At 35.0% G+C, this 18,732-nt stretch overlaps 2 protein-coding genes across 10 annotated transcripts; both read left to right on the top strand.

The window, feature by feature from the left end:
- Positions 1-750: 750 nt before the first annotated feature.
- Positions 751-4,911, top strand: LOC131015454 (nudix hydrolase 8-like). Its single transcript, XM_057943876.1, has 9 exons — positions 751-1,233; positions 2,023-2,291; positions 2,438-2,503; positions 2,769-2,906; positions 3,383-3,460; positions 3,541-3,591; positions 3,685-3,719; positions 4,276-4,384; positions 4,601-4,911. The coding sequence occupies exons 1-9, from the start codon at positions 1,113-1,115 to the stop codon at positions 4,805-4,807; spliced, it is 1,074 nt and encodes a 357-aa protein (XP_057799859.1). The 5' UTR covers positions 751-1,112; the 3' UTR covers positions 4,808-4,911.
- A 1,471-nt stretch (positions 4,912-6,382) lies between these two features.
- On the top strand, positions 6,383-17,638 carry LOC131015411 (deSI-like protein At4g17486). 9 transcript variants are annotated; one of them, XM_057943864.1, is made up of 6 exons: positions 6,383-6,653; positions 6,895-6,980; positions 7,478-7,809; positions 15,109-15,396; positions 15,775-15,870; positions 17,287-17,638. In XM_057943864.1, the coding sequence occupies exons 3-6, from the start codon at positions 7,647-7,649 to the stop codon at positions 17,424-17,426; spliced, it is 687 nt and encodes a 228-aa protein (XP_057799847.1). In that variant the 5' UTR covers positions 6,383-6,653; positions 6,895-6,980; positions 7,478-7,646; the 3' UTR covers positions 17,427-17,638. The 9 variants fall into 9 exon arrangements, with proteins under 9 accessions (XP_057799847.1, XP_057799839.1, XP_057799832.1 ...); XM_057943856.1 differs by having other exon boundaries at positions 6,384-6,653; positions 6,935-6,980; positions 17,284-17,638; XM_057943849.1 differs by having other exon boundaries at positions 6,384-6,653; positions 17,284-17,638.
- The last annotated feature ends 1,094 nt before the right edge of the window (positions 17,639-18,732 follow it).

The following is an 18,732-nucleotide window of genomic DNA, read 5'->3' as shown; positions in this document are numbered from 1 at the left end:
GTCTTTTAAGGGGATTTTGGCTAGAAAAGTCATTCTTTAAAAGGGGTGGCCAAGAAAGTCATAAACTATGTGCTTTAGGCTACAAATGTCAATTCTCACTTTTGAATTTATGGTAAATTTTTAGCTCAAATTTTTAATTGACTTATAGTGTTTAAATACACGAAATTTCATATTTTTTTACATATAAATTTGAAATTTTATTTTTAAATACACGATTTCTTTTCTTTTTAATTGTATATGTGACGAACATTTTCAACGAATGAATGCTAATTAAGGTGAAAATGAAAATTGTTTATATGATTTAAACATAAATTTTCTTAAATGATGCAGCTTAACATAATATAAATTATACTACAAGATACATAAATGTGTTAACAAATAAATGAAAAATGAAACATACAACCATATATAAAATAGTTTTAAATTCGAACAAAAAAATCATGATTGGAGATAAAAAAAAAGCCATATAGAAGTCAAAATTCATATTCTTTTAATACTTTTAATGAAGATAAATATAAATTATATTTATAATAATTTCAAATTTAAATAAAAGAGTTATTATTGGAGATAAAGCTATATAGAAATCAAAGTTTATAGAGTATTTCTATGAAGATAAATGCAAATTATATTTATAATCATTTAAAATTTGAAATAAAAAGTATGATTGGAGATAAAGTTGAGGTTATTTTTTAAAATAACTATTTTCCGGAAGCAGATTTTATGCATTGTTTGTCACTCTCAACGCGCTCCAATCTGACACCACAAACTAGAGACCCCGGCCCCACTATCACTCTCTCTCTCTCTCTCTCTCTCTACATGGATTGCAGATATCTGTTTTCGTTGTGCTTGCCAATACCAATTGCCATATTTAAAACCCAGAGCAAAACATCCATTCTCTTCATTTTCTATATTTTCACACCCCATTATTATGTGTTCCTTAGTTATTCCCGAAAGGTGAAGAATCCCAAGAAGATTTCTTGTTTTCAAGCAACTTCGAGGGATTTTCGGAATATTTTCAAAGATTATACTGTAGGATAAATCCATCTGCGCAACTGTCTCCATATACTTATATTATAGCGGAAGCGATAAAAAGCAATTTGTAGTAATTAACGATGGAGTTGACGCTGTTGGGTTCCAAGTCATTGTCCTCCACCTCAGATATGATGCTTTCACGCCCTTTTCTTAACCCCACGCATTTATTCAAATCCAGTCCCCAGCTTCATTCTCGCAGAGGTAAACACTCTCTGCTCAACAAAACCACAAGGGTTGAAATTTCTGACTAAAATATGTTTTTTTTTTTTTTCACTGTTTTATGAAATTTCTCTTTCAGGAATTTCTCACCGTAGTGTTTTTTTCCGTCGGTGGTAGTTATTGCTTTTTACTATTGCTTATTATTTAAGGTTTTGAGCTTGAAATTTGATAATATGGATTATTTGTGAGCTTGAACTTAAAGTAAGTATAAACAATGAGCAAAAGGATCCAATTTTGATATTAGTTGTTTAATTTTTAATTTTTAATTTTTAGTATTTTTCTTTCTATTGATCTCAATGCTTTTATTATGTTCCAAATGGGGTTGAATTTTTCCATTGTTGGATCAAGTGAGGCAATGTATATGAGTACTTTAGTTTAGTGTTGTTATTTTACTTAGAGAAGTTTGCTATTGATGATTAATCTAGATAGAAAAAAGTAGTATAGAATGAATTGATAACCTTTGCAATTTGAAATAACTTGCTCCATTCATATCCTAATGGAAGGGGTAAGATTGGAGAAATTCCAGTAAAAGGGATTAAAATACTTAATCTTGTATATCATCATGAAAAGTAAACACTCGTTAAAGTCAAGTCGCGAGTTATGAATCTGAGGCAATGTGCTATTTCATTTTGGACAAGGAAATGTTTGATGTCTGCAATAGGTGAATGTGTTTGATTGTGATCCCTTACCATATGGTGCTAACTAGCAAAATGGATTTGTTTATCATAAAGAGATTGGTCGTCCCTGAACCTCCTTCACCTTAATTTTTAGGCCTTTCTCCGAAGGGTTCATACTCAAGTACTTCGCCTAATGAAGCCACCATTTCGGCTAGCAAAAACCATCTTCATCTAGACTCTTATTCGCGTAGAATCAATGGAGCAAGCGCCTCAAGTTGTAGCCCATTCCTCAAGAAAGACAAAGTTCTTGATGCATTTGATGATGAGTATGAGGGAGTTGTAGTAAATCCCGAGCAACTCCCATCCAATCCTCATGTATTCGCGTCTGCACTTCGTTCATCTATACACCATTGGAAACTAAAGGTAGTTTTCACTGCAACCAACCTCTCACATATAATGTACATTCCAGCTTGACTTCGTTTATAAATGAAAAAAAATAATGCTAGCTAGATCAAGTTTGTGCGCATTTTCTGGTATTCTTTAATAGTTTCTAAGTCGATTAACTTCAGGGGAAGAAGGGAGTTTGGCTCAAACTGCCTGTCGAAAGGTCTGAACTCGTGCCTCTTGCCATACAGGTGACTTTCAACATATTATTTTACAGAGCTTATAAGATGTAATGTCTCAAGAGCTTATAAGCCGTTTAGTAGCTTATATTGTCAAACACATCTCAAGATCTTATAAGCAACTTAAAACAATTCATACTCTGTTTAAGAGCTTATAAGATCAACCAAAAACACCCTCTAAATCTCGGGATACTTGTAAATGCATGTCCAGTTTTCTTTCCATAGCATCTCGTGTGTAGATGAGTGGTGAGGAGCGTTATGGATTTGGTTTATGTAGGAAGGATTTGAGTACCATCATGCGGAGAGATCATATGTGATGATGACATACTGGATTCCTGATGGACCGAGCCTGCTTCCCTCGAATGCTTCTCACCATGTTGGAGTTGGTTCCTTTGTGATCAATGATAAAGATGAGGTAAATATATATTTCTACTTTGTCAAACCCACAGTAATCTTATGCTTTCCACAAATCATCACCTTAGTAGTTAGGAATATTATTTGTGACAGCCATCTTACATGCTAAGAATTTTCCATAACTTATTTTTCTTCAGAAGTTGCATCATATTTTTTTCCTTTGGAAACCTTCATCATCTATACCTTATAACTTTTGCCTGCAGAAGTTGCATCATAACTTTTGTTTTTGGAGACATTTAGTATGAGACTTGTTTAAAGCTATTTCTTCATATGAATTTAGGGCCTTTAGGCAAGTTAAGGTTAGTATTCTCAAAAGGCTAAAAGCTGTATTTATTCAGAAAAGACAACCTGATTACAGAGTCTTACTTCTGTTTTCTGCATCTTGTTATTTTTTTGTTATGATTTTCACATAGTGTTCATTCTATCCTCATCACGCAAAATTTACCAACAATCGGTAATTCGCCTCAATCTATACAGGTGTTAGTGGTACAAGAAAAGCATTGTGCTCCAGATCTTCTTCATCTTTGGAAAATACCCACTGGTTTCATTCTTGAGGTACAACCAAGAATCTTGATTATACATGCCTATATATTGTTTGAATGTATCTGCTAATATCGTACTAATCTATTGATCAGTCCGAAGAAATCTACACAGGAGCTGTAAGAGAAGTAAAGGAGGAAACAGGGGTAAGATTATAGTGCTTATCAACTTCTGCTTTGAATGTTATCATTTCAAGACTTGTGAATTTTTTGTGATGAAATGCTCTTTGGCTTTTCCAGATCGACACTGAGTTTGTCGAAGTTGTAGCTTTCAGGTACCAGGATATCTTCTCTCATTTAGAAGCATAATATTAATCATGCTGAGAAGATAGCTTTCTGTATAATTTTAGAACTATTAGTAATCTGCATAAACACATCCTCAAGAGTTCCTTGGTTTAAAGAGAAAACGAGAAGATTGCTAAAAATAAGGAATAAGGAATTTGAACGACATCTTTAATGTTGGCATCATTTACTATTTACAAATATGATTAATAAGACTTCATTTCTATCTCGACCTTTATAAAGTTGATTTGGATGGTCTTAAGTTCTAAAAAAGTATCTTGGAGCCCACCAATTTACAACAAAAATAGATGACCGAGTATTTTTATCCTATTTACTAAGATTTTTTTAATCTCACTCTTTCAATAGATGACTGAGTATTTTTATTATATTAGTTATGAAGGGTCTTGGGAATATCCCAAAATTTCAATCCATCTATGTAATTTTGTCTGAGTAGGTTAATTCTCAAAAGTAAACACCCCTAAATTTTTTATTTCTTTTAACTATGTGAATCTTGTTTTGATAATTAACACTATACATCTCCAACTCCAGGCATGCGCAGAATGTTTCTTTTGAGAAATCAGATCTATTTTTCGTGTGCATGTTAAGACCGACGTCAGCAGAAATCGTGGTTGATGATCTTGAAATTCAAGCAGCCAAGGTAAGTAAGATTTGATTGAACATACAGCAACATATTTATGTCATACCCATTTAGCTCACCATATATAGTGCATGCATGCATGTGATTCTTTCTTGCTTCCCAAATTTTACAAGTGGAAGTGGATAATTTTATTTTGAATTTCAACATTTAAGCAGAGGATAAGGTATAAGAAGAATTGAAATCTGATACAAAAGTGTGATTGTTTTGTATTTGTAGTGGATGGGTTTGGAGGAGTTCGTGAAGCAGCCATTGATAGAAAGCGACAGCATGTTCAAGAAAATCATAGAGATCTGCATTGCGCGGCTTGGGAAGCGTTACTGTGGATTATCCGTGCATCAGCTGGTGTCTAGGTTTGACGGCAAATTATCCTCACTCTACTTCAACATCATTGAAGATCATCATTCTGACTGTCGAGTTGACTGAATTACTGAATTCTCAATTCTACCATCTTATGTAACTACACACATCCATCTTTGTACATAACATTAACCATATAATATAATATAAATTCTCCTATGCATCCAAAACCTCAAACCATACTTCATTTTAATTACCACTTTCTTTTTATATTTTGAACAATAATGGCTTGCTACTTGGGGCTAATTTTTCATATCACGAATTTGTGTGGGCTTAGCTTTTTATTCTGCGGGCTTAATTTTTTATGGGTATACTCCCTCCGTCCATAAAAAATAGTCCTACAGGGGGACGACACGGTTTTAATCAAAATTGTTAAGTTTATTGTGAATTTGTGAGTAGATAAAGGGTCTCACATAACATATAGTGTTAATAATTATAATTTATTGTATTGTGAGTAAAGAAGATGGTTCACCATGTGATATAAAGTTTCAAAAGTAGAAAGAATAATTTTTGTGGACGTTCCAAAATGACAAAAATTGATTAAATTTTATGGACGGAGAGAGTATTATTTGTTTAGTATTATAACAAATAAATAATATTGAGTTTTTTTCAGGTTCGTGCAAATTAAAAATGACAAATTCATCGCTACGAAATTGATTCCTCCACCACTTATACACAACATTGATAATGAAATTAAGGATGACGAGTCTTTGTTCAAAACTATTTCAGAGTTGCATCCGTCTGATGTACGAAAATACATTTCATATAAATGTGTGTTTTTTTTTTTCTGAAAGAACATATAAATGTTATTTGAATTAGTATATATTAGCAACATATAATATCTAATTATATATCTCGATCAATTAAAAGTGTAGGTATTTGATCGTACTTGACATACAAAATCTGATTGAAAAAACTAAAGGATTTATTTTTTGGTTCTTTTTGCGATACTTGGCAAGGTCGGTGAATATGGATTAGATGGCCAAAAGAGGTTTGTGATGTATTATGAGAAGTTCTTTTTGAAAAAACTGATGATCATGCCAAGACGAGGGTGGGTTATTTGGTAATGATAAGACGTTGGATTTGGTATTATTTGGAAGGGACGATACACTAAATTAATTTCATTTACTTTAAATTTAATTTACAAATGAAGATTAGTTTGACGAGTTAAAAATATAAAATAGCAATATATTAGTAGTATTTATTTATGTTAATATGTAACCTCTATTTGATATTGGCTAATACACTGTATTAGCTAATTTAGTACAGATCAGTCTAGTGTTTGGTATTATTTAATAATAATGGGGATGATCCGGTTTAATCCCACGACCCAGTATTATTAATCCAGATTTCTTAGGATTAATAATACCACTTCCCCCGTAGGATTAACTTAAACCAGGATATTCTGTATTTAGCCATGATAGCAAACACCAACTCAGTATTAATAATCTGTTATTATCCACGCTAAATATCCTGATTACAAATTATCCTACATAATCGTTTACTGAAAACCAAACGAACATCGACATTAATTCATTATAGTTTCGTGCGTGTTTGTGTTGAATTATTATATCCAACAAAAATTACCTATATTTGTAATTATTTTATTCCACTAAAAGCAATATAAGAATTATGTCAAAATGATTTGGGTGTGGTAGAGTTGTAGGTTGCTAATAAAATTTCCCATTACAAATGGTGATGAATGTTTATTTTACAGGCGCAAGTTATCTTCATGCACCTCTCAATACACGTCTCTGCGTTTCAATTCCCTCTCTACTCACCTCGCCGATTTCCGTCGTTGCCTTCCGGCAGAGAACAGTTGCTGCGGCCGTTTTCCTCTCCCCGGAGTTCTTCTTAGCCTCTGCCGCCATCCATCGTCCAATGCCGCATTTAGGAGACGATTTTGTCGACGGTGAGCAACATTTTCCATCTTTTAGGGCTTCTGACACGATCCTATTTTGAAATAATGTAATACGTTGTTTGGTTGTTTCATCAATCTGCATTGATCATTCATTTCTTCTCTATTTGTTTAATTCATACTCGTCGTAATATTTAATTCATTGGTAGCCCTTAATTCCCTAGTATTCTTTGTCACATTGTCTGTGTCACGTCCTCTGTTTTCCCATAATGTGCTTTATATTTCTTTAACAAAGGTTCGGACGATTACATATTACAACGAAAAGAATTTCCTAGGTTTCAGAGAGTTCCTCACTGCAATGCTGCTGGGCTGAAACTGAAAGTATGTTCTTTTCCTCTGTTTCTTATTTTCATGAACCTTATTATTTGTTTTGGCCCTACTACTAATTGTTAATGGAGTACATGTAATCTCCAATTACTCTGCTTTTGTATCCTTTGGAGAGTTTGAAAATCTCCTTCAATTATGAGAAAGACTAGTATAAAATTAGGGGTTTGCTACGTGCTTCTCGAGCAGAGATGGAGATAATGATGTATTCTCTTCATGTTTAGTTCCTTCATTCATCCTGTTGTCATAATAGGTCTACTTATTTTCATTCCTCCTCTAAAGAAATCTTGAAAAGATGTTTTTTGGAATTCATACCCGGTGTTCATGTTTTTCGCAATGGTGTTGTCCTATTTGATTATCCTTTTCTGAGCAATCTCCGTGTCTTATCACTTGAAAAACCTGTTTCCTCAACATTGAGGTCAGGTCAAGTGTGCCTAGCTAGATCATGCTGGGATGGATACAACACTAACGGGGCTTTCTCTTTCCATTTTCAGCTCAATCTCCAGTAACTCTGGGAAAAATTGATACTGTTCTTTTTTCCTCATTTTTGGGAGGCTTTTCAGGTTATTTTGTGCTGGATCAGCTGAAGATTTAGGAAATGCATGTAAAAATATAATTCTTTTCGGTGCACTGACCGGTGATGAGGCACGGCTGCTAGGAACAATGCAATTGTTTCCATTTTCATCCTGCTTACATAGATCACATGCCGAACAGACTGATGTAGAGAAAAATCAAGCGATGCTGTTCCTAAATGTATATGACCTCACTCCTGCTAACAACTATCTTTATTGGTTTGGACTTGGATTCTACCACTCGGGTATAGAAGGTACAATTTGTTGACTTAGTACACCTTCTTTTGTTAAGCTAAGATTTCTCGATAGTCATTGTTGGCCTCCATAATGCAAGATGCATTCGGAAGCTAATCTGGTGCTTTTTTGATGCTTATGGAGGATGAGTGATGGAAACCTTATTAGAACTAGTAGGTTCTTGATCTATTTTCTATATGTTGTCTGTAAATAATGCTGTATTTAGCACTTAGCAGCAGCGCAATGCTACCACTGGCATTTGATGGCGATGTGATCTACTGTTATGTAATTTAACTGAAACATTTTTCCTCATTGAAAATTTTTGTAGTAAAAAGATAGTCTGTGCTTTAAGATTGAGACGCATTTCATGTATAACTAGGAGATACTGGTTGATATAACACATTTAGGAGTAATAACTATTTGCAATACTATTCTTGACAATCATTCAAGGTGATATGCCTACTTGCATATGATGCTTCTACCTTGAAGATCTTTATAGTGTTCTAGTAGATCCATTCAGTGGTTAAGACTTGCTTAAAGGTACTTTTTAGGGGCATATATATTGAAAACTGTTGTATCAGAAGGACAGATTACAGACTATCAGAAGACAAGAGAACCTTGGATAGGAAAACTAATGGAAGTTTGGCCTTTTTGGCAATGAGAAGTGTTTGTTCATCTGTTTTTTTACGTGGCCACTATTGTTCGCTATTATTTTCACCACGCCGCAAGTGTACGGTGTAGTTGCAATATAAGGGAAGCAAGGTCGTATTCCACAAGGATTGGTGAATTTAAACTTCTAAATATTATTAATAAGTTGTTTTCAATCTATTTAGACAACCAAAGTTCAAGAGGTATTGATAACTAAAACAAAACTAAATAAAGCAAGAAAAGTAAATAACAATAACATAAACTTAGTGAATAAATTGGGGAATGACTTGAATGAAAGTTATCCTAGGGACTAGATTTCGATAGATCGTAATGAACTTCAATCTAAATCAATTTAAATCTTGATATGGCCTACTTATCTAGGGCGATCTCCCCACTAGTTTTAGCCCCCTCCCGGACGACTAAAACAGTAGATTACGGGTCATAATTGTCGTCCCCGGTCAATTTCTAACCTATAACTCCCAAGAGCACAAAGGATCAACAAGCCCTCACCCAACTCTCAACCTCCCGGTTTATTGAGATGATATGTATCAAACTCCTAATCTATTGTAATTATCCTCTCCCGATTCAAATCACAAATTAGAAATGCACAAAAGGTGGCCAACCAATCATACAAGAGATAAATCTAGGACTTGAAAAGATAACAATAAGCACAATCAAGATATATATTGAACAAAGAAATCAATTCATTACAAATCCATCTAATCTAATCCCTAAGATAAGAGATTTTAGCCAAGCATATTCATAATAAAAGCAAATCTCAAGTCATAAGAAAACATAAATAAAGATATAGAGAGATAGAGATTCATAGACAAATCCTATAATCTTGATCTTCAATCATGTAGTCTTGATGAGCTCCTTTCCAAGTCTTCCCCTTCTTTATTTGATTTTGGTGTTGTTTTTGTGTGTGGAAGAGAGAAAAAATGGTAGAGAATGGAGGCTAGGGTTTGGGATTGGAGAGTTGGGGAAGATGAAGTGGGTGTGTGTGGTGAATGAATGGGGAAAGGAAGAGAAAAATGGAGTTTTGAGGCTAAAATCGCGTTTGGGGTCCATTTGGGGGAGCCCCGCCCTTTTCCCGCGGTCACGGCCCGCGTCCGCGGCCTTCAAACGTGGGGGATGCTCAGGGGACCCGCGGTCCCGCCCCGCGGCCGCGGTTGGTGACCGCGGGTGTCTCCTGAGTCGGGAACAGCTGACCCGCGGTCTTACCCCGCGGCCGCGGGTGGTGACCGCGGGGTACTGGGCGTTTTGCACAGTCCGCTCGTTTTGCTCCGTTCTCCCTCGTCCGGACTCGGATTTGGTCGCCGTTTGCGCTCACGGATTCCTCTCGAGACGTACTTCGATCTCATGTCTTCAAAATCCTCCAATTAATTCTTGATTTTCCCTGAAATCACTCCAAAACTACACCAAGGAATTAAAACTCAACAAAACTCAAAATTGGGATACAAACACATATTAGCAATCAATTCATGGGGGAAAATGACAACAATTCATGCGATATTGAGGTACGAAAACCATGTTTGTCAACCCCCCCAAACTTAAAGCGTTGTTTGTCCCCAAACAACAAAGAGAAGAGAAATAAAAGATAACAAACACGTGAGAATGAATTGGTGTCATTTCAAGGGCTTCAATTTTTTCAAAATATTTCACTAGTGTATCACAAGTAGATATGCATTTCAAGAAGTCACAAGTGATAGTAAGTTCAACATTATAGCCTCCAAGCTTGAATCCTCACAAGGTGAATGTTTCAATGATGCACTCGACTCTCAAGTGTTTAGAATGGACGTGTTTACACTCAATTCGAAACAATGCATGCAATCTACCATAGGCTTGCCATTTGTCCTAACTCTCTATGCTTCAATGTGTTATAAATAGAGATCAAAAAGGGCTTTCATTGGGTTGTAATGAGGGCTCTTTGGTAAGGTGAGTAGTTTTTTAGGCAAAGTGACTCATCCCACAATCCATCAATCACAATGAACAAATCAACTTCACCATTTCTCTTATCAATCAAAAACCAAAATCCCTACATTTCATCTTTTCATCCTTAGTGATATCTATCATGGCTATGATTCAAAAGGCAAATCACTCCCCTTTATGCTCTTTTATTCACATTCATTTTCATTTCTTTTTCTTTTTGAGCTCATAGGGGATTAGTGATTTTCACACAATCAAAGCTTGATAAGCAATTTCAATCATTTCCCAAACTTTTTTCTTCATCAAAGCAACCACTAACACTCTAAGTTCTACCCCTTTATCATTGGTTCATTCAAAGAAAGGCTACAAGGCACAAAAGGGGTAAACTAGGATCATATGAGAATTTGGCACAATTGGGGTCAAGTGGCTAACAAAGATGGCCTTAAATCACTTCAATATTAACAACACATCTACTTTTATTTTCAAGAGAGGACTCATGGCAAGTTCTAGAGACCAACATACATGCTCAATCGATTTACACTCAAGAACAAAATGAGATTGTGATAATATGACAATCAATGGCTCAAATCTTACAAGCTCATTATCAAGTTCTTGGAGGCAAAACATTTAACTCACTTGTCACAAGTTCAAACTTTTCATGCATAATCCACAAGTGATACGCACAATTTCTTTTCAAAAGCAACATTCATATCATAAGCCCAACACACATTTCATCCAACTCATGTTTTTCAACAATCAAGCTCAAAAACAAAAGACAAGGAAAAGCTCAAAAACAGAGACAAAATCTCATTATTCGAAAACTAAACTAACTAAATAAATAAACAACGGATAAACGAGATAAGTAACCCATCTTCACCCTCCCCCCAAACTTATTTCACACAAAGGAGAAATAAGTTTGGATGAAGGAGAAAATGGTTACTTGTCTCGTACTCACAAACGAGGTGGAGGCTTAGGTGGTGGCCATTTCTCATCAAATTTGCATGCTCCATCCACCGCGACCCAAAAATATGGTGGCTTTGCAATTCTTGAGACATCCTGGGCGTCATGGTAATCTCGTTCACCATCTAGAGTACCACCACACTCAAACAATTCCTTATTAGACAAATCAAAGTGAAAATCAAAAGATGAAGATAAATAAAAGTGAAAGAAGCAAGCCTTCATAGAATCGCCTGTGGCGAGGTAAGGATCGACAAAATTTTTGACTTTGCTTTCTTTAAAGCTTGTGAAATCTTCATCTTTTTGAAATTGTAGAGGTTGTGTCGGAAAAGTTGGGCTCTCGACTTCAAGGGGTTTGGAGAATTGATCCTCATTTTCTTCATACTCTTCTTCAACTTCTTGAGGCTCTTCACTTAGCATTGGCATTGGTTCCTCATACAAGGTTCCATTTTGAAGGCTAATGGCCATGCACAAATCATCAATTCGCTTTTGATTTTCCATAGTGGTAGCCAAAGACCTTCTTTGCTCTTCTAGCATAACCTCCGATTTTGCTAGACTTTTTTCTATCCAAGCTTGTGTAGCTATGAAGCATTGAAGGAGATCGTCTTTTGAATTTGATTTCTCCTCTTGATAGTATCGATTTCCCCCTTGGAAGCCTTCTTGAGTGGAATAAGAAATTTCATAATTCCAACTATTGAAATGGTCCTCATACTTCAATGGTGATTGCCACTCCATGGCATTGCACCCCATGTCATAAAAGTCACCATAGGAAGGTGTTAGTTGGAAGGCTTTTTGGATCATTGGTTGCCTACAATTTCTTTTGGCTTCCAAAACACGCAACTTAAGTTGCATCAACGCCAATTGTAGTTGGAGTTGCTCAACCAACTCATTCCTTCCATCATCCATTTTTGGTGCCGCTTTTACGGTTGTGGAGCAATTTTCTCTAACAAAAACAAATAAACATATAAATAAACAAACATAAAAACAATATCTAAATTAGATAAAAACAACTTTTCACAATATCAAAAGTAAAAACTCAACCAATCCCCGGCAACGGCGCCAAAAACTTGTTCGCTATTATTTTCACCACGCCGCAAGTGTACGGTGTAGTTGCAATATAAGGGAAGCAAGGTCGTATTCCACAAGGATTGGTGAATTTAAACTTCTAAATATTATTAATAAGTTGTTTTCAATCTATTTAGACAACCAAAGTTCAAGAGGTATTGATAACTAAAACAAAACTAAATAAAGCAAGAAAAGTAAATAACAATAACATAAACTTAGTGAATAAATTGGGGAATGACTTGAATGAAAGTTATCCTAGGGACTAGATTTCGATAGATCGTAATGAACTTCAATCTAAATCAATTTAAATCTTGATATGGCCTACTTATCTAGGGCGATCTCCCCACTAGTTTTAGCCCCCTCCCGGACGACTAAAACAGTAGATTACGGGTCATAATTGCCGTCCCCGGTCAATTTCTAACCTATAACTCCCAAGAGCACAAAGGATCAACAAGCCCTCACCCAACTCTCAACCTCCCGGTTTATTGAGATGATATGTATCAAACTCCTAATCTATTGTAATTATCCTCTCCCGATTCAAATCACAAATTAGAAATGCACAAAAGGTGGCCAACCAATCATACAAGAGATAAATCTAGGACTTGAAAATATAACAATAAGCACAATCAAGATATATATTGAACAAAGAAATCAATTCATTACAAATCCATCTAATCTAATCCCTAAGATAAGAGATTTTAGCCAAGCATATTCATAATAAAAGCAAATCTCAAGTCATAAGAAAACATAAATAAAGATATAGAGAGATAGAGATTCATAGACAAATCCTATAATCTTGATCTTCAATCATGTAGTCTTGATGAGCTCCTTTCCAAGTCTTCCCCTTCTTTATTTGATTTTGGTGTTGTTTTTGTGTGTGGAAGAGAGAAAAAATGATAGAGAATGGAGGCTAGGGTTTGGGATTGGAGAGTTGGGGAAGATGAAGTGGGTGTGTGTGGTGAATGAATGGGGAAAGGAAGAGAAAAATGGAGTTTTGAGGCTAAAATCGCGTTTGGGGTCCATTTGGGGGAGCCCCGCCCTTTTCCCGCGGTCACGGCCCGCGTCCGCGGCCTTCAAACGTGGGGGATGCTCAGGGGACCCGCGGTCCCGCCCCGCGGCCGCGGTTGGTGACCGCGGGTGTCTCCTGAGTCGGGAACAGCTGACCCGCGGTCTTACCCCGCGGCCGCGGGTGGGGACCGCGGGGTACTGGGCGTTTTGCACAGTCCGCTCGTTTTGCTCCGTTCTCCCTCGTCCGGACTCGGATTTGGTCGCCGTTTGCGCTCACGGATTCCTCTCGAGACGTACTTCGATCTCATGTCTTCAAAATCCTCCAATTAATTCTTGATTTTCCCTGAAATCACTCCAAAACTACACCAAGGAATTAAAACTCAACAAAACTCAAAATTGGGATACAAACACATATTAGCAATCAATTCATGGGGGAAAATGACAACAATTCATGCGATATTGAGGTACGAAAACCATGTTTGTCAACTATGTATGTCCACCATTGTGAATGATTTTTCTGTATAATTAGGCTATTTTAAAAAGTCTCGCTGCATTTTTTAATGAGAAATAAATAGTATAAATAGTGCCAGTCCTTCAGTTATTTTGTTGGCAAGCTTCTTTTGTTAACTTATATATTCTTATTCCAATAAATTTCTCTTCTGCCAGATGCTATATGATATTGTATGTCCATCTTAGATTCCATGGACACATTTCTTTTATACTTCTGCTCTATAGTTCGCTTTGTTCCCAATTCTTCACATAGATTTTCACTTGTTAAACCTTTTAGCAGGATAAAAGAAAATAATACCCAATTCACTAAGGACATGTGAGATTTCAAGCTGTACCTGAACTGTCAACATTTCTTTGTTAAATAAATACTATGTTATAGTTGATGGACATGGAGGAAGATCGGAATTACAAACATGTGTCCATTAAGAATATAGCTCAAATTTCTTCAATCTTCTCATGTTTAACATGTGAAACTGTAGCTAGATTTTCAGAATCAACAATTCATTGTCTTTTACTTCATTATAATTTTTCGTTCCCAATTCTAAGGGATCATTTTTTTCTGGGAATGGGGAAAAAGGAATGGAATATCCTTTACACAAGAATGTGCAAAATAAATCGAAATTAGATGGTAGTTCAAAAGGTTTGAACTGGGTGGTTTCTTTATCTTTTGTTTAATTGACATTTTGACTTACCAATGACAATGAAAACTTTGATTACTGATAATTTTTATTACTCATTATATGATGACTCATATCATTATTTTAGTTGGATTATCTGGCTGTAATGTGGTGAACTCTCTGCATGCTAGTTCTTTACTTTGTACTTTAAGAATATACAGCTTCAAAATTTTACTTGGGCATTCTATTATGTTTACTTATTATTTGCTGCTTTTCTAATTTTGTACTCATTATAGAGCCACATAGAATCTCTTCTGTTTATTGAAATGCAAATAAATTTAGGTCAAAACAGAGGTGGGTTAAATGTAGATTACTAAGATATCAAGATTTTTCCTGGGAATTTAATCTTATAATGTAAATCACTCGATACAAATTGAATACATGGAGACAGTTCCATTTGAAGCCTTTCTTTCTGACTGTGTTGGATTGATGGTTTTGTGGTTTAGATGTGATAATATTTAATTTAGATGTAATTGTCTAATATTTATATATATAGTTGTTAAATTTGTAACTTCTGTGAAATAGTACACGGCTTGGAGTATGCCTTTGGAGCTGATGTGGAACCAACAACTGGAGTATTTGAGGTTGAACCAAGAAATTGCCCTGGTTATGTCTTTAGGCGCTCAATTCTTCTGGGCAGTACTGATATGTCTCGTTCAGAAATTTGCTCCTTCATGGATCTTATATCTGACCAATATCAAGGGAATACATACAATTTAATATATAAGAATTGCAATCATTTCACTGATGAAGTTTGCCACTGTCTAACTGGAAAACGTATCCCCGGCTGGGTGAACAGATTGGCTCGAATAGGTAATGAAAATCTCTTTTTTGTTATATTTGTTTGGATGATGCATGTCCGGGAAAATTATTATTTGTAAGCATCTAATTCTTTTATTTTATAAATATCATGTTTATTCAAGACATCTTTTTGGTACTTCTGATTCATATATGGCTCAACTTACAAGATAAGTAAGGAAACATATATACTAAATACACTAAATATTCTACAACAGCTCTCATTTGCATAACTCCCAAATGCTGAAAACCAAAATTCAGGTAGATCGGGGGGATAAAAAAGAGCTTCTTCTTCTTTTATCTGTCTCGCTTCTTTATTTGTCTAATGTCTTTGGGTTATCTACTGGTCTACGTTATTACCAAACTTTCCTTCTCTCTGATCTGTAAATTCAGGTAGTTTTATTGAGTCTGTGCTGCCTGAAAGCGCCCAGACTACACCATTGAGACATTTTCCTGAAAGCCATTTTCCTGAAAGCCAAATGTACTCAGGCAAGTAATGAATTTTGTTTTTTCAATATTAATGTGATTTCTAAAGTTTAAAATTCCCAATGTGTTTGGCTCCGCGTACTAATGCCTATTGTTAGTCCTAGTGTTGCCTAATAAGCTAGAATCTTTTAAGGTGTTCTTTTCTTTAATTCATTGTTTTTTGCCTTTTGTCATCTTGACTTTTACTTGGAGGACTCAAAACAACAGAGCTGAAAAGTGCATTCTGATGTAAGTAACAATGATAATCAGTGTTACACATATCTGGTCTATATGGTGTCTTGTAGCTTTCAGAGGGTATTCTAGTAGTTTGCCCGAAGGTGTTCCACTTGTATCTGGTAACCTTGAGTTTGATTAACTAATACAGAAACACAATAAAGGAGTCCTTGCATTATGTTGAAGTGGTCATGTGTAACTGTGACAATTGTTTGTTTGGACAAGTTTGGTTTGCTATTAGAGGGTCGTCATTCTATGCATTACGGCTGTGTCAGACTGTATGTGGTACCCATATTTAGATACAAACACAATTAAATTCCAGCATAATTACAAAAAAATATGCCACCAAAATAGGCTTGGATTCGGATATGTCCGGCGGATCTTTATAGATAGTCTAACACAAGTTTTTGTGGTCAGTGAGGTGTAGGGGGTGTTTGGCTAAGCTTATTTTAGAGAGCGAGCTTATAAGATGTTTCAAGAGTTTAAAAAAATATCTAATGAACTTATAAGTTGTCAAAGTGTTTGGATAATTGAGCTAATAAATTAGAGATAGAAAATTGAAGAGAAATGAACTTGGAAGTAACAAGTCATAGTAGAATTGTTTTTGCAAAACAATTGTTTCTTATAAGATTATCAAAAAATACGTTGGGATTGGGGAACTTATTTTTTTGGAGCTTGTAAGCTACTGAAGCTTAGTTTTACTGCATATAATATAAGATGTTTAAGAGTTTATTTTGCCAAAAACTTTCAAGAGCTTATAAATTCCTAAACAACTTATAAGATTTTTTTTGAGAAAAACTTATGAGATGTTTTAAGAAGCTTATAACCTCAACCAAACACCCTCGTACTTCTTTTAAGATGATAGCTTTTGTTAAACATAGTACTAATCGGATACATTTGTCTTCATACATTTGCCAATGTGCACACATATGCGAGAGGGCCCCGGCCTATGCTGCTGTGGTTACTTATAATTTAGAGTAGTTATTTTTTGTTAGTTGGGTTAGTTATTTGTTTTTTCTCGTAAGGGCCTGCTTGTGTATGAGCTTTTACTAGGGTCGGAGTATTTAGTTCAATTTTGACGTGATTAGAATACTGTTTGGACAACGTTTTGCTGAAGGCCTCAGTTGAAGAGTTGTCATTATTGTATTATTTTGGTTTTGCTCTCATTTTATTGAACTTTTTTTTTTGTTTTGACCAAAATAGTAGATGGGAGCGATTCTGATGCATCATCTGCAACAGAAGAGAGTGAGATGGAGGATGTTGATCGCCATGTGCTTATCTCATCGCATGGTAACGTGGGACTTTCAGATAGACCACAGATGAGGCTAGCAAAAGATCGTCTTTAATTGTATGTATGTTGTTTTATCTTTGTACAAGTAACTGATGTAAGTTGTAGACATATAAACATCTCAAAGTTTTTGATGGTTTACTTGTTCATGGCATCTCATTTTGAGGTCATACTCCCAACCTATTAGGTTTTTTAAATAATGTACAACTAATTGGTGTTCAAAATTTTATTTATTTTTTGGGCTAATTGTTTGTAAATTATTGAACTTTCGTCAAATTTTGAGTTTGGATATAACCTTGAAAATTGGTGCGGTGATTTTTGAAAGTATTGATTTGATCTGATATTGTTATCTATCGTTTTCGGCTTAACTTAATGTTGCCACACAGATATGGTCTTCCATCGTAAGTCTTTTTGTTAGAAGTTAGATGATGAGAAGCCATAGAAGTCATATGTGGTATTTTAGACTCCATATGGTTGGAAGTCTTCTCTTCACAAGTCAGATACTCAAAACTCAAATATTGACTTTCAGCCTATCTTGCCACATATGACTTCTATCTCCATTCGTCTCACCTATTTTGAGTCTCTTTTTTATTTTAGGTGTTCAACCTATCTTGAGACCTTTCCTTAGTTGGTAAAATTTTTACCTTTTATTCACTTTTTTATTTTTTTATCTACATACAAAATATTACTTTCTTAATTGCCGTATTAAAGGAAAAGGTCTCAAGATAATTAGGACGGAGGAAGTATTTAGAAGTTACAAAAGTCGGATATGGTTGCCACATCAATTTTTCATCTAAGTTTGATTGGAATATTGATCGATAGTAAAATCAAATCAATACTTCAGTAATTATAATACAGATTTTTAAATTAATATGCAAAATTAAAATTTGATAAACGTTGAATTAACCTTATGTTCTTTTTATGGTTTCTTATTTCAGGAGTTGCTCATGGTCCGTATTAAATATGGTTTTGTTGAGCATCTTTGGTTTGTGATATAATATGCCTTGATTTTGTTTTGTACAACGTAGGGTTGATTTAGTGAAGAGAGCAGCTGTGGGCAGAATTTCAACGTCAACGTGTGGCTCATACAATTTATACGTACGTAGATAAACAATGATTTACTTTTTGCCTGCAAGTGGGATTTGAATATGATTGATGATTATTTTGTTAAGATTGGATGACACCGAGTACCTCTGAAAATAATTAGTTGAGTTGATGTTGGCTGATGACTGATGACGATGTACTCATTTAATTATAGACTTTTACATATTTTAGTGTAATTAGCGGGAAATGTGTAATTAATGTTATTTTATTTGATAATTTATTATTTTAAAAAAATTATTAATTTATTATTTTTAGTAGAT

Source organism: Salvia miltiorrhiza, chromosome 1 (assembly GCF_028751815.1).
Source record: "Salvia miltiorrhiza cultivar Shanhuang (shh) chromosome 1, IMPLAD_Smil_shh, whole genome shotgun sequence".
In the NCBI taxonomy this organism is placed as follows: Eukaryota; Viridiplantae; Streptophyta; class Magnoliopsida; order Lamiales; family Lamiaceae; genus Salvia; species Salvia miltiorrhiza.
The sequence above is the reverse complement of the archived record's forward strand: the minus strand, read 5'-3'. Positions and strand labels throughout refer to the sequence as shown.

Bases quoted from the DNA above. Each gene is read 5' to 3' on its own strand.
- LOC131015454 (XM_057943876.1), top strand. From the start codon at position 1,113: ATGGAGTTGACGCTGTTGGGTTCCAAGTCATTGTCCTCCACCTCAGAT. The intron at 2,504-2,768 runs GTGACTTTCAAC...TGGTTTATGTAG, and splicing joins TCGTGCCTCTTGCCATACAG to GAAGGATTTGAGTACCATCA. The intron at 3,720-4,275 runs GTACCAGGATAT...CTCCAACTCCAG, and splicing joins GTCGAAGTTGTAGCTTTCAG to GCATGCGCAGAATGTTTCTT.
- LOC131015411 (XM_057943856.1), top strand. From the start codon at position 7,647: ATGCAATTGTTTCCATTTTCATCCTGCTTACATAGATCACATGCCGAA. The intron at 7,810-15,108 runs GTACAATTTGTT...TCTGTGAAATAG, and splicing joins CTACCACTCGGGTATAGAAG to TACACGGCTTGGAGTATGCC. The intron at 15,397-15,774 runs GTAATGAAAATC...CTGTAAATTCAG, and splicing joins GAACAGATTGGCTCGAATAG to GTAGTTTTATTGAGTCTGTG.